A 15,792-nucleotide genomic window follows, 5' to 3' on the forward strand; every position below is an offset into this window, starting at 1 on the left:
GTATGGATTTTTTTTCATGCATGTCGTGTGGGAGTTGACCGATGGAGGTGATAATTGAAAAAAATCCAAGCTATAACATTATATTCTGAAACATATGCCCAAAATCTATAGGCACTATAGAAAAGAACAGAGAGAGTAGAAAATAAGATAAAAGGTAAAAAGACCCATCCCAACTTAGGTGAACCCTATCTTAGAAAACTGCGCTACATTCGCCACCTGGTAGTGGTTTTATCAACGCAATGGTGCTGATTACTCCACTTATTCATGCATTGCCAAAAATAGTTTAACGGAAGAAAATCACGACTAATTTTTTTACACTGATTGAAATAGTATTTTGTTTGAAAGTTGTTCATGCTGTTTTAATATATTCATAGATACTATACAAAAATAATCGTTTTACCAAAATAGGTAAAAAAGACAGAAAATAGTATATAAAAAGAAAACATACAAATAAAAGAAAATAAAACTGCTCCTTGTGGGTGGCTAGGCGGTGTATAGGTAGGACCTGCCGAGTAGAACGTGTCATGTGCGCCCATCTTCGTGCTCAGGATCTTTTCATGGGTGTACGATTGTGTCACCTTACTAACTTTTCTTGATACCTTTTTTTGTGTGTGTAAATGGGTTAGGCGTTTTTTTAGATTTCATAGCTGAACAATTCCAAGCATGTTCGGCAACATGTTTTTTTTATTGTGTTTTCTCTATATTTGTGAAATAGGACTATTTTTGAGAAAGTAGATTTTTTGGCTCTCGGGCACCACTGCTCCTATTGTTTTGAAAAAAAAATCACATTAAGGAGTTCAAAATTTTTGATAAAAAATCTTTATTAGGAAATTATTTATCCCATAAACGTGGAAGGTATCAATTGCAAATACCTTATATCTCAAGCTACACAAAAATAGCAAACGTGTGAATGTTCCAAAACGGAGCTTTTGTTACACTATTATTGAACAAACGCACTTTGGAGTATTAGTAAACAAAGAGGTATAGAGAGACCTCTTTTTTTTTCTTTCCCAAAATACTGTTTTACGGAAGCCAAGCAGCCAGAGCCTCAGAATTTCTTTTGGCTCCTCACATGCTTTTTACCCTTTCTTAACCCAAACAGAGATTTGGTGCACGTGGACATCACTGATTTCTTTTTAGAAAACTGTAATTGAAAATTATGAAGATAAATTATGATGTAGCCATTATTGTATCCCACAAGCCTGTAAACTTTCAACTGGGAATAATATGTATTCCTATTCTTTTGGAGATTTGAATAACTATACTCAGATATACACATTTATTATTTTTGTGTAGCTTAGAAGACAAAACATTGCAATTGAGATTTTATACGTTAGCGGGATATATCATCAACTTTTTTACAGAAAAATTTAAACACACACATATATATATGATTTTCGAATTTTTTTTATCCAAAATGACTTTTCGTCTCCTACAGATGAGCATCAACAAATATCCATTTCACAATTAGAACGCGACGCGTGTCCAACCACTGGGCAGTGTTGCAGGTCCAGCGTCAGCTAGCGGGAGCCGCGTGTGACGCGACGTGCCGCGTCGGCGACGTCCCTGCAGTAGGGTCGAGGGCCACGGCCACCGCAAGTCTCCACTGGCGCGCGAGCCCTACCCATCATCTTCCCCACGATCGAGCGGCCAACCAGCGCGGCGACGACTTGAAGACGAGCGAAGCCCATTCCGTAGTACTACAAATAGCCCCCACGGAGACCTGAGCAAGCAGCGTCGGCAGCAGAGAAGAGATTCCCCATCCCGATCCGATCGAACAGAATCCCCCGGCCGATCGAGATCCAGCGCGCGATGGCGTCCGGCTGCACCTTCCTCGAGATCCTCATCGCCATCCTGCTCCCGCCGCTCGGCGTCTTCCTCCACTACGGCCTGTGCAGCGTAAGCCATCCACCCATCCCTCTGTTCTTGCCCGCGACGATCCTAGCTACTAGCCTGGACTGGATCCCTCCCCGAGAGAATCCGTCGTGTGCGTGCGTGTTTACCGGGTAGATTCTGGGAGGCGAGTTTTAGCAGGCGACAGGTGATCCGAGGAAAATACCGGGGCGGCGGCGGCGGCGGCGGCTCCGCTTGGCCGGAGTAGTCTCTTTTTTCTCTCTGTATGTCTGGTTCCGTTATGCATTCAGTTGACCCTTGGACGCCTACCGTTCTCCCCACTTTGGTCAGTTTCATCAGATACAAAAAAAATGTAGTGTGCCTGTCTCACGCTGTGGTTGGTGTTGATGCTTAGTGCGAACTCTACTAGCTTGTGAGGATCATGTATTTCAGCCCCTAGTGCCATGCCAATCAGAGCAGGCTAGATTCTTAAAAATTACGACTATTGAATACGAACCTGGCGTAGTGTAGACATAGAGAGGAGGAGCTATATATGTAGGGTGTATGAGGGTATAGCATAACTTATGGTTGTTAGGTTAATCTGCAATTCGGAATGGATAGATGATGTACATGTACATCATACATGTTCTGTGCTGATAATGAAGATAGTAACGGTACTGTGGTATCTCTTCCTCAATACACGAAGTACCACCGACAGCACTGATCTTCCTTTCCTTCTTTAAACAGAAGGAGTTCCTCATCAGCGTGCTGCTCACCATCCTCGGCTACATCCCCGGCATCATCTACGCCGTCTACGTGCTCGTCTCACGCAGCGACGAGCAGCCCCAGGGCGACTACTATGCGGTTGCTTGATTAGCCCGCTGTAATGGTTCTGTAACGCCGGCTTGTGCTTTGCGCGTCCTGTATTTCCTTCCTTTATCTGTATTGGTTTTCCGGCATGGCTTTGCGCTTTACAAACTAGCCATCTGCGTGGTTCTGCATCGATCTTGCTGGTCTCGTGTGGTTCGGTTGGGCATTTCTGCGCGCGGCCTGTTTGAATGTTTGAACTGTGGCCGGGTTTGTTCCTCTGTTCTGTAATTCTGATACACCTGAATAAATTTGAGCTGTTGAGTGTGTTTGGGTTATCTGATCGAATGGTGGGTCGTTGGCTTGGCTCTTTTCATCCCGTTGACTGAAGCATATCATTGCAGAACTGGCCCACGCGATGTTGCTTCGTTGGAAAATTTATATTACTATTAATAAAAATAAAAGCTAAAGTCAAAGTGCGCGAAAACTACTAAGGTCTTCTTAAGAAATACTCTACCGATACATGTTTTGAGAGGAGCAACATCAGAGTTTCTTTTCCTCTAGCTAGAAAGATATTTCAGTTCGCCACGTTGTGGCAAAACAGTGATACCACTTCGTTTCTGAGAAACCACGTTGTTTCCGGTGGCGACCTCCTAAGAATGGAATAACCCCATGGATGGAACGAACGGAAACTCCTGAAAAGAATGGAAAACCCTGCTGTTGTTTCCGGTGGCGACCTCCTGAATAAGAGCATTCTAACACGTCCTTTATTTTTCTGCCCCGTAAGTGGAGGGTAAGTAGAGGGTCTTGTATCAAAAAAATGCTCACGCGGAGAACCAACCTGAGGTTGGATGGTTAGGAGGGTGGTTGTACCCCCAGCCCACCAGAGTTCAAATCCTAGATTTGACATCTGTGTCTCATAAGGTGGAATATTCATTCAGTGGGAGGCGACGTTCCCGTCGACAGCGAGGCGCCTGTGGTGACTTCGTCAATTTCAAGATCCAATCCGCCGGCTCAGTCTTTCGGAGGTGCTCATAGGGGTAGGGTGTGCGTGTGTGCGTTCATAGGGGTGAGTGTATACGCGTGTATGTGAGCGTCTGCGTTTGTACTGTGTTTCTCAAAAAAAAAAAAATGCTCACGCAAGAACCATTCCCGTTTAACAGACCCCATATTTCACCCTACTTTTGAAATTTGCAAATCCAAGGAAAATTCTTCCATAGTTCATCACGTTCATACATAGATAATAGATAGGGATTTCACAAAATTGCGAGATCCATTACGATCGCGACTTCTACGAAGCGACCTAGTCGTCGAGGATGACGACTGTCGCATTGGCGGCGGCATCCCGCGCCTCCATCTCCTTCACGGCGGTGATGGCCTGCGCCGTCTCGTCTTCCTCCGCCCGAGCCTTGTCGGTGGCATCCTTCATGGACGTGGCCACCGCCTGCAAGTAGAGGGGGTCTTTCCCCTCCTCCGCCTCCTCTTCCTCCTCACCGGCTCGCGACGCTCCTCCGCCGCTGGTGCTCGCCTCCCATGCTGCCTTTGATCGGCGCTGCTGCTCCCAATTCGCGCACCATTTTTCGAAATCGACGCCGCTCATCGGCTTGAGCGACGGATCGGCCTGGTAGTAGCGCCCGCCCGCCGCGAACTCGCAGAGCTTCGGTGGCACGTAGAGGGTTCCGGCATACCTGCACGCCGCACACCGACTCCCGGCGGCGGAGAGCTTGCACTGGCGCCGCCACGCCTCCTCGAGCGTGTCCGGCGAGCGGGATTGCTTCGATCCGGAGGCGGGCGACGCGCTACTGCTCCTTCGTGCGGACATGGCCGGCGGCGGTGCTAATGCTGCGGCGTGCGGCGTGGAATTTCTCGCCGGAGTGTGTGCTGGGAGGCGGCGGCGCACGACGGAGCTAGGGTTGCGAGTGAGGGGTTGGACCCCCACTCGCACCTACACCCTGTGTTTGTAGGGGGCGGCGGTGTGGTTTTGACGGGGGTCGCATTCCGCCGATACGGGCCGGTCCGAATACGTGGTCTGCTAGACATGCTCTAACAACCTCCCTGCAGTGCTTCTATTGTCTCCAGGTGATGTGTGGATGTTTGTCAGTTTGTCTTAGGTGGATCTCTTTGGATTTGGCTGGTATCTGGTATCTTTTTCTGTTCTATGCTTCTCTTCACTGACGATGGTTATTACTTTCATGCATTGATCCTTTGTACGGCGGTTTTCGGTCCGTCTACTATACTTCCTCCGATCCTGAATATAAGCCATATATTTTTCTAAGAAAATCTCAGAATATAGGCTGTATTGCGATACACAACTTGCATGGACAATATTTTTTTTTTAGAGATTTGATTATGTTTGCTTATCTTATGTAAAGTTCTGTATTTTTTCTCATGTCAAATGTACAAGGGACCCTTCCAAATCTGATGTATTTTTTCCTTAATGTGTGTTACTTAATTTTCGTGCCAAAAACTATTCAAGCGCCTGTGTGAACAGAGCCAGCATCGCTCGTCTGTTTCTTCCGTTGAAAGCTCTTGGTACTTGATGCTGAAGTTTGAATAAAGTGCGGCCGTTTAATCTCGAAAAAAGAAAAAAAAAAGCTCTTGTTCGTTGTTTTGAGGTTGCAACACGTGTACCACGCGATTGCTGAAGTCCTCCACATCGCGCGAACCCCATCCGCTCCTGTTCCCTGCTCGTAGCGACGACGAATTAAAGGCGAAGGAAACCGCAACGCATACAAATACAGTGCCCGCGGAGACCGGAGCACCGGCAAGAGACAGATTCTCCCTCCCCAATCCCGATCCCGATCCCATCGGAATCCTCCAGATCCTGCGCCATGGCGTCCCGGAGCTGCACCTTCCTCGAGATCCTGCTCGCCATCGTCCTCCCGCCGCTCGGCGTCTTCCTCCACTACGGATGCTGCAGCGTAAGCTCATCCCTCCCTTACTCCCCGCCCTCCCTTTGCCCCGCGCTCATCTTGGACTGGATCCACGCGGGGCCTAGACAATCCGGGAAGATTCCGGCAGACGAATTTTGCGATCAGGCCAGCCGCCGGTCGGGTAGCAGGCGGCCGGTGATCCGAGAAACACTGCGGCGGTTCCGCTTGTTCCCCGGTGGCTGTCCCCGGTCTGTTCTTGTATTTCTTTGTTCCCTCTACTCTATGGTGTCGGGTACTGCGTTCAGTTGGGCTGTGCCCGACTACTCTTTTTCTCCCCTTTTGTGTCCGCAGCTACATGCTTGTTAGTCAGTAACACACTATGATCTGTGCCGATTCTCACCCTAGTTTGTCAGGATCACGCAGCCGCTGCTGCCATGCCAATCAGGGCAGATCAGATTTTATGGTTTGAAAAGTTTCTTCAGTAATTTATTGTGGTCTTGAATTCATTACATCCTACCTCATGTTTCAGTTATCCAAGTCAGAGCCATAGGCATAGCTATCACTATGGCAGTATAGCCTGTGTCAGGACCAACGTTTATTTCCTGTCAGAAGACTGAGGTGTTAGGATGATCTGCTGTTACCGTCAGATCGGTGACTTGTTCTGATGCTCAGGTGGACTGATCTGCAAGTCTGGGATCAATGGATTGGTGATGTACAACATTGCCAACACGTTTGGTGCTGGTGGTTGTACGATTATGACACTATTCTGTTTGTTCGCAATCTCGACAACAGATGGAGTTATATTTTTCGCGATCTTAACTGTATGATTGTGACGGTGTTATTTTTTTTTTTCAATCTTGAATTGATTACATCCTACCTCGGGTTTTAGTTATCCAAGTCAGAACCGTAGACATAGGTCAGGTGTGTTGGAGGGTTGTGTGCTCTGCCTTGGTCTTGTTTGATCAAAGGCATGATCCTGTAAATTGCTTGCTATCTAATAAAACTAGGACTACGGTATGCCTTTGGCGTAACTCTTGAAAAAAAGGAGTCAGAGCCATACGTTTAGCCAGCACTATAGCAGTAAACTTTGTGTCAGAATCACAGTTAATTCCCCTTGCAAAGAGAGTGAGTTCCGACGATCTGTTATTCTGTTATGTTAACCCTAGAATGAAGTTTTTTGCATAACTGTACGGATACGATGGTTTATATTCTCAACCGTGACCACATACTGACAGTGTGGCTCTTCCTATCAAACAGATGGAGTTCTGCATCTGCCTGCTGCTCACGATCCTCGGCTACATCCCCGGCATCATCTACGCGGTCTATGTGCTCGTCGCCCTCGACCGGGACGATTACCAGAGGGAATACTATGCTGTTGCTTAGCCCAGTGTAACTCTGTGATATCTTCGGCCTTGGCATGAATCCGCCTTATCAAACTTGTATACTGTGTAATTTTCATCTGGATTATTTGGCATGGCTTTGTGCTATATAAACTGGTCCTACCTCCCTGGTCTCTTGTGGTTCGGTCCGCCCTTTCTGCAGTCTGTTCCAATGTTTAAACTGTGGTCCGGTTTCAGTGTTGTGTAGTTCTGATGCAACTGAATAAACTTCAACCCTTTGGGTTTATTATTGGTGTGTGATGTGGTATTGCCGGCCAACACTTGTATCTATGCATAACAGACATTCCAATGCCAGTGTTTTCTTCTTCATCTGCTTCTTCAGTTGAGCCAACCTTATGTATGAATCAGTTTAACCTGATTGCTGATAGGGGTGAACTATACCACCCTTGTATTACATGTGTTATTTAGATACTTGTTACAGGTTCTGTTCGGGGGTATCGTTTCGAAAAGCTGACAAGTTACCATTAAACTAGCACCAGCTCATCTTCGACATATCATAGGCATGCATTTTGTAAACCATGAGGTCAGCGTGCTGTCTGCCTGCATCTTGATTCTTGATGGCTGCGCCGCTGCGGCATTTGCTCGGTTGTTTCATTAGTTTTGCCGGCTGCTGGCATCGTTCTATAGGTTGATTTCTTGATGATGATGATGGTGGTGGTGGTGGTGGTGTTGGTGGTGATTCGATATGGTTTTGGTGGGTGCATTTGCTCCTCGGTTTCGTTTGCTCAAAGGTCCTTTCTGGCCCGTGTGTATTATTTGTGTGGCTCGACGGTTCCGATGGACAATGCTGTATAATCAAGGGAACTAGAAAATTCGTTGGCACTGTTGTATTTGTACACTCCTTCCGTTTTAAAATAAGTGACAGCAAGTTTATTTAGATTCGTATGTATTTAATACATTCCACCAAAACATGTCTGCATATATGTATATTTAGATAAATTTACAATAGTTATTTTAAAACGGAGGGAGTAGGCAACATGAAGCGTTAAGTCAATCATCGCAGGACGGACGGGCATGATTAGGAACCGATGAGTGGAATCTTTGCACGGGAATCGATCGTGATTCGTGTGGTTAGCGTAACAAACACGGACTCGGCAGGGCATCGTAGTGGGAGGAAATAGCAAGATCACACCACTTGTTGGTGCTATTTTTGCAAAGAACCACAACCATAGTTTGTTGTTGTAAGGAACACCATATTTTATTTTAATTATTTGCACAGAACATAAAAGTAATTAAGCATCTTGATGGTCAATCTGTTAGCTAGGCTTACTGTTACGCGGGCAATTCCTCTCGGTCTGCCGCATCATCAGTTGGACCGGCCCAACTGCCGTTTTTTTTGTTTCATTTCCGATTTTCCTTTCTTATGTTTATTTTTTCTAATTTTCAAAATTAGAATATTTTTAAAAATTGCATATTTTTAAAAGCCAACCAATTTTTAAACATTTTTTGTAATAGTAAACTATTTTATAAAACACTATGAACTACCCATGCATATTATCAACACATACTACCTCCATCCCAAGGCTTATGCCATCCTTTCTCATCAGATGGTGACAAAGTACCTCAGGCAGTCATCGGGGTCGTCGCTCCTGTCGATAAGGCGCTGCTGTCCAAGGTACTCCGCTACCTTCACGGCCTTCGTGGCCTCCTCCTCCTCCTCGTCCTCCTCCTCATTCACCTCCGGCTTCAGGACGAGGAGGGGTTCGCGGAACTCGCGCGTCTCTGCTGCTGCCGCACTGGTTCGCGGATTATGATTCCGCCACTTAGTAAGTCCCATTGCATTGACACGGAAGTTTAAACCGTGCCGAAGAGCGAGGTGAAGGAGTACACGACACCGCCCCCAAATCGGAGACGCGGCGGCGAAATCACAATCCGCGAACCGGCGCGGCAGCAGCAGAGACACGCGGGTTCCGGCGACAGGACCCTCATGGTCCTGAAGCCGGAGGTGAAGGAGGAGGAGGAGGAGGAGGGGCGAAGGTATTGGAGTATCTTGGATGACCAGTCGGCACCGGTGCTGTGTGTCTTTGTGCTGCGCTACTGACCTCCATCCATACACCTGGCCGAGGCGGGTTGCGGTTGCCACTCAGCGTGTTCTATGTGCCGACTTGGGTGGACGCCGTGCTCTATGTGCAACTGCATGCGGAACCCCTTTTCCGTCAGGGCAATGCTACCGGAAGATCCAGCCGCATGCGTGGTGGTTTCAGTCCGGACATGCACCAAATTTCCAAGTGGATAATCCATAGACTACGAACTTTTGTCTATGAGAACGACGCTTGCTGATTTCATCCTCTTTGACTCTTTGTTGTTGGTTGAACCTAGCCATGTTGAAGCGAGCCATTCGATCTTTTTTATTTGGCGGGCAACGAGCCATCGATCTTTGACCTTACAACGAAATGAATTTGTCAAAACAAAGTTTTAGACGCAAAGATGATGAACATTTTGTGTGATGGTTAGTGGCTTTGGAAGGAACTTTATAGCCAGAAGCAAAGGCTTGTGGGCCAATATCCTCCGAGCAAAATATCGTGCAAACCAAGACCTGCCCGTAGACAGCGAGCAGTAATTGCGGAGAAGGGTCCTGTGACAACCCACGACCCCAACCCTAGCCGCCACACCCACCGCACCCTCTCCTCCCGCCGCCGCCGCCGGTGGCGCTGAAAGGTCGAGATGTCGCCTAGAGGGGGGGGGGGGTGAATAGGCAATTACAAACTCTTGCGGATTTGTCTTGTATGAATGCGGAATTAAACTATCGTTTAGTTTACAAGCACAAACCCTAAATATGCTAAGCTCAACTAAGTGTAACAATAGCAACTAGAGCTAAGCAAGATAGGCACAAGATATATGAAGCACAAGTGATAGCAAGATATATGTACTTCAAGCACGATGGCTATCACAAGGAAAGAGAGCTCGGGTACAGAAATAACCGAGGCACGCGGAGACGAGGATGTATTCCCGTGTTCCCTTGCTTTGCAACAAGGTACGTCACGTTTGGAGGAGTGGAGGTCCCACGAAGGATTCCCCGCGCCACGAAGGCTCACCCTATTCTCCGAACCACACCCACGAAGGATAATGGCCCTTTCCTTATGGTTAGCTTTTCCTCCGCTCCGGAGATGGCAAGCTCCACAACCACTTCACAAGCTCCACGAAGGAGAAGCCCGGGCCTCTTCACAATCTTCTTGAAGAGATCACCGGAGCACCAATCACCAAGCCAACTAGGAGGTCACCCTCCAAGAGTAACAAGCTCACGGTCTCTCACTCGAACAAATCGTGGTGGAGAGCTCAACACTATGCAATGATGCAAAGCAAGAACACCGGAGGTGTCTGTCCTTCACACTCAAATCCCACCAAAGCAACGAATGCTAGGATGAGATTGGAGTGGAAGAACAAGGGGGAAAGTCAACCAAAGACTCCAAGATCTAGATCCCAAGAGATTCCCTCACTTAGAGAAGAAATGGTTTGGTGGAAGTGTAGATCTAGATCTCCTCTCTCAAATCCTCAAATATGAGCAAGAATGGTTGGAGGAATCAAGGGGGAGAGCAAGTTCTTCAAATAGCAACAATGGAGGTGAGAGAATGGGAAGAACTGAGTGCTCAAGGTGGAAGAAGGGGTATTTATAGTCTAGGGAGAAAAATAACCGTTGGGGAGAAAACCGGGTGAAAAACGGCTCAAAAACGAGTAAAAAAGACAGCCCAGCCAAGAGCCGGCCGACCGAGCTCGGGCCGGAGAGGCCGGTGGCCTGCCCGGCCGGACCGGCCCACCGACCGGGCTGGGCGTAGGCGCGCTTGGGCGGCAAATACACAGCCACGCGTGGGAGAAGCTCGCCGCGTGGGCCATGGCGGCCAAGAGCGCCGAGCGGCGCGGAGCCCGGGCCACGCGGGGGCGCGACGGGAGCGTGGGCCGGACGGGGTGGCGGCCCGGTTAAGTGTCCGGCCGGACCGGAGGAGGCGCCGGCAGGCCGGAGCCGGACCGGGCCCGAGACCGGTCGCGGGCCAAATGGCCACTGGACACGGTCCGGATGGCACCGGTGCCGGACCCGGTCGTGGACCGGGTGGGCCGGTGGCTGGGCCGGTCGGCCGGCCGGCTGCCCTTCCCCCTTTTTTATTTTTTTTCTTCTTTTCTTTTTATTCTTTTCTCTTTTTCCTTTTTCTTTAATAACTAATGCTCCCGAACTCCGAATCGCATGAAACCAATTTTGTTTGGAAGATAACAACAAATGCTATCTCATAGAAAGTGAAAACCCAAGAATCTTTAGGAGGGGATTTTATCATGAACATAAAAGGTAGAACCTTATATCATGAATAACCGGTAAAATCACCCAACCTCGAAAACGCAATAGAAGATGCATGCGGACCCTGCTGATGAACTTGGGCTTGTTGTAAAGCTAGCAACAAGCTCAAGAACCTCACACCGAGAAATACCAAGAAGCAATAAGAATATGCAAAGTATGCAAAGGATTGAGCTCCCTAAGACGATGTGGTCAAGTTACCCAACCGAAAGCCCCTCTTAATAGTGCGGCTATCTATCCTATAATCCGGTCTCCCATCAACCACCTCGAGACCGGTAAAAGGAAAACCTATCAAGGTCATACCTTTGCCTTGCGCATCGCATCACTTGATCATTGTCGCTTCATGTATACTCACAAATGCTCCCCCATACACTATGATGGGAAAGCTTCATTGATGCACATCTTCACATGTCCACTATCACCAAATGGACGGCAAGCTTCAAGCATGTGATCCACTCAAGATGCTCATCTTGAACTTGCCCAAACTCACCCTTGTATCTTCTCATACTCACATAAGATAGAGCATGGCTAATATTGAGTTCCACATAAGAACTCCATCTTCGTTTCTTCTTCTTGATCATATCACATATATATCTTCATACCGATGATCTTGATGCCAATACACAAGGTATATCTTTATCTTCATGGCATCCATACTTGAATCCAATACATGGAGAGCAAGTAGTACCTATGGAATATTCCTTCATATAAACTCAATAAAAACATTAGTCCATAGGGGTTGTCATTGATTACCAAAACCACACATAGGGGCAATATACCCTTACAATCTCCCCCATTTTGGTAATTGATGACAACCACAATAAGAGGGTTTATATAATGAATATTAGTGACAAGTACGCAACTTATCCGAGAATAAGTTGTATACAAGAGGTTGTATTTGATATGGTCAAGTAACACAAAGCTATTAGCCCATATCAAAACCGGCTCTACTCACACAACTACAACAAATGCAATGGATGTGAGTAGAACCAATATATATAGAGAAAACTCCCCCACAATGTATGCACGTGTGATGAATCATGAATTCATTGCATATATTGTCAAGATTAACCTTTGGGATAGTTTCCACTATATATATACAACCATGCAAGACATATAGATATGGAATGCATGAGAGGCAAAACACTTAAGCACAAACCAAACTTAAGTATAAAACCATTCCCTTAAACCCTCTAAACTTCTCCCCCATTGGCATCGATTGTCAAAATGGGTGAAAAATTTAGAAGGCCAATATAATGTGAGTTCCTCCCCAAAGTGTGCACTTATCATAATTTGAGTGGAATCAAGTGCACATATCCAATGATGAATACTTGAAGGAAGTCAAACTATATTGAGGATCAAAGATTGCATAAAGATAACATGGCGAAGTGAGCTTCAACAAATAAAGCAAGCAATCAAAGATCCAATTGGACAAACAAAGATATCATGATAAGAGAGATATAGTGCTTCTAAAAATAAGAAAGCTCCCCAAGGTTCGTGCACAATTTATAATGTTTGCATTTGAATACAATATGCACAAACATGGAATCCTCACTCCCTATATATCATTTAGAACACAACTAAGATAAAGAGAGTATGCTTATCAAGAACAACTTTAGTCCAACAATTACGAGATATGAGTGCATGAAGAAAATAAATAAACCAAGCACTCATAATTTTTTTTTACCAACCCACTAAAAACAAAAGGGGTAAAAGATGGTCGGCAAAGAACAAGGGTATCAAGATGATGGATTAACGCTCTTATGTATATGAGTTTCTAAAGTGGACAAAGTGATCCATAAAGAAACATGCACACACAAGAGGTTAACAAAATAGATAAGACAAGATATCCAAGATGAAGTCATAAAATATACCAAAGGATGTTTGCTTAAGAAGCATATATAGCCTATGGCTCCAATTTTCACTTATGGTATATGAATGAACTTCAACCAAGTTAAACCTCAAAAACATCACAACTAACAATAAGGGAAATAGAGCTAGTTGGAGTGTTTTGAGAAAGGCAACAAGTATCATAAATATGGATTTATTTCGCAATTTCATCAATATTGCACATAGGAGCTCTTTGAGGAATTGATATGCAATAAATTGCTAGAGGGCATATTTGGGTAGGTGAATCATAAACATGATGTATATATATTCCCAACATATGCATCTTCTCAAATTACTCAAATGTACAATAAAAAGTTTTACTTTAAAAATGAGTTTTCAAGAACCGCAATATTTTTGAAATAAATAATTTCATGCCAAGATACAACCTACAAGAGGTTGGATGCTATATGAGAATGCATGAATAAGATACTTGTTACCGAGATAGCAATGGCTTGATGTAGTAGATAAGAGTTCATCGATCATCCTAGCTTGACTCCAGTTCTCATATGGTGACAACACCTTCCTTATAGATGAGACAAGCCTCCATTGCATCTCCAATGTACCTAAAACATTATTCAAGTACATCTTGGTCCCCAAACTTATTGGGTCCAACATGGTTAGACTAACCACAATATATAGGACACACTCCATATAAACATGTGCATATTTAGATGAAGTTTGAATTTCATGCACATCTTAGCCATTTAGGATTTGATGGAGTATATCCTACATAATGGATCAAAAGAAAGCAAGCATGCTACAAGTATAACCAAATTACATATAAGCATGCACCAAAACCTTTAAAGATCCAAGAAAGATATACTTTGGACAAAACACCAAAAGAATTAGATAAGGCATAGAGGTGCCACAAAACAAATTTGTTGTCCAAGTTATATCTAGGAAGCAAATCTCAAAAGATTTGTTCAACAAAGTTCAACAAATGAACTAAGAAGAAACCATTGAGCATAGAGGATGAAATAAAGCAAACATGCTCAAAGATTTATCTCATTCAATGCTAATAGAATATGTAAGAAGGAATGAGATAGCAAACTCCCCAAAAGAGCAAGGTTCGAACAAATAAACCAAACCCTCACTTTTCACAATGGCACAATGTACCGTAAAGAAAAGTTATGTATTCCAAAACAAACACTTGATATGAATCAAGAGGATTTATCAAAAGATTTTTCAAAGGGACAAGGAAGACATATGGGGGCTATAAAGATTTCTTGGAAATAAAATAAGGAAGTAAGAAACAATCCAAGGTGAAGGTGATCCATAAATTCAACCACATATAAGGTTATCAATTGTCAAAGACAATGAGTATATTGGAAATAATTTCCGGTGGTGAATTGACAAAGATAGTAAGGATCAACTTCACAATAAAAGGCATAGGATAAGTATATAGAATTAAGCACTATGCACGGATGAAGATTCTTGATAACTTCAACTAGTCACACAATCACGCACGGCAATGATTAGAATAACTTGAAGCAAACGGTGTCCCAAATAAGATATAGAGATACACCAAGAATTTCATATTCAAACAAGAGCCCACAAGATGAGTAATAAAATATTTTTATTAGGAATGGAGCTTGTTTGAGCAAACATGCCACCTAGGAACAAGATAATTAAGAGCATCAACTCTAAGTGGCATAACCTCATATGTTCACATTTTCTAGGCTTGTGATATGTACAAAACATATTACTCCCCCATAATGTGATAAAACATATCTTCTAAATAAGAGGCAACTAAAATTCAACTAGAGATGATTAATGGATATTTAGAATTTGAATTTCTCATGAGTATGACACACCACATAGTGACTAGATAATCTTGCAATATCAATACTAAGTGGTGGTACTCATATACACACATTTTAAAGAAAGAGAGATGCACAAAGCATATCACTCCCCCAAAATGGGATGTTCCATTAATCACTTAAAAGAGAGCCAAATAAGATATCATCAAGATGCATTAGGCTCAAAGCAATACACAAGTATATGATGAGTCAAACAAACATACTTGAATACACAATATAGGCAAGTAAGACACAACACATACATACACATATTTGGTACAAAACCAAACATGCAAAGGGGCAAGTAACTTACAATAAACATGAAGAGTTGAAGTATAAGTTACCGCAAAGAGGAACATTGGATATAAGATATAGATGATAATCCATATGACTTGGCTTGGTAAAAATATAATATATGAAGATCCCTTAATTCTTCATGAAGTAGCCAAGTCTCCAATGACCTCCATATGCACCTATTGATCAAGTTTGAGATTGTTGGTCCCCAACCAAGTTGGGTCCTAAGAGATTAGTCACAATAGGCTTGGCAACCCAAATGGTTCTTTTCTTGAAACCACTTTGAGTTCCAACAAACTTGGCAAACACATTGCCATCCTTATCCTTCCCTAGAGAATAATCATTATCAACAATTATAGGGTTAGATAAGGTACCACCTAAGCAAGAAGAAGCAAAGTGCCCCTTCTCACGGCATAAGTAGCAAGTGTTACCCTTTCTCTTCTTTATTGATTTCTTCTCTTGGGGAACAATATCTTGATTCTTCTTGGGAAGTGGCCTATCTTCAACTTGAGGTCGAGCATGAGCTTGACCTTTACCTTGTGGCCGTTTCCCTTGTTGTTTCTCACTCAAGTGCTTCTTCTTCTTCAATGGGCATGATCTAACATGATGCCCTT

General features: G+C 44.5%; 2 protein-coding genes across 2 annotated transcripts; both read left to right on the forward strand.

Annotated features, from left to right (window-relative positions):
• The first annotated feature begins 1,589 nt into the window (after window positions 1-1,589).
• On the forward strand, window positions 1,590-2,978 carry LOC127302930 (hydrophobic protein OSR8-like). Its single transcript, XM_051333666.2, has 2 exons — window positions 1,590-1,899; window positions 2,581-2,978. The coding sequence occupies exons 1-2, from the start codon at window positions 1,813-1,815 to the stop codon at window positions 2,704-2,706; spliced, it is 213 nt and encodes a 70-aa protein (XP_051189626.1). The 5' UTR covers window positions 1,590-1,812; the 3' UTR covers window positions 2,707-2,978.
• A 2,381-nt stretch (window positions 2,979-5,359) lies between these two features.
• LOC127302929 (hydrophobic protein OSR8) lies at window positions 5,360-7,222 on the forward strand. Its single transcript, XM_051333665.2, has 2 exons — window positions 5,360-5,561; window positions 6,771-7,222. Exons 1-2 carry the CDS (start codon window positions 5,472-5,474, stop codon window positions 6,894-6,896), a joined length of 216 nt encoding a protein of 71 aa, XP_051189625.1. The 5' UTR covers window positions 5,360-5,471; the 3' UTR covers window positions 6,897-7,222.
• The last annotated feature ends 8,570 nt before the right edge of the window (window positions 7,223-15,792 follow it).

Source organism: Lolium perenne, chromosome 5 (genome assembly GCF_019359855.2).
Source record: "Lolium perenne isolate Kyuss_39 chromosome 5, Kyuss_2.0, whole genome shotgun sequence".
NCBI classification, from domain to species: Eukaryota; Viridiplantae; Streptophyta; class Magnoliopsida; order Poales; family Poaceae; genus Lolium; species Lolium perenne.

Excerpts from the sequence above, each read along its gene's own strand:
- LOC127302930 (XM_051333666.2), top strand. The coding sequence starts at position 1,813 with ATGGCGTCCGGCTGCACCTTCCTCGAGATCCTCATCGCCATCCTGCTC. Across the intron at positions 1,900-2,580 it reads TCCACTACGGCCTGTGCAGC|AAGGAGTTCCTCATCAGCGT; the intron begins GTAAGCCATCCA and ends TTCTTTAAACAG.
- LOC127302929 (XM_051333665.2), top strand. The coding sequence starts at position 5,472 with ATGGCGTCCCGGAGCTGCACCTTCCTCGAGATCCTGCTCGCCATCGTC. Across the intron at positions 5,562-6,770 it reads TCCACTACGGATGCTGCAGC|ATGGAGTTCTGCATCTGCCT; the intron begins GTAAGCTCATCC and ends CCTATCAAACAG.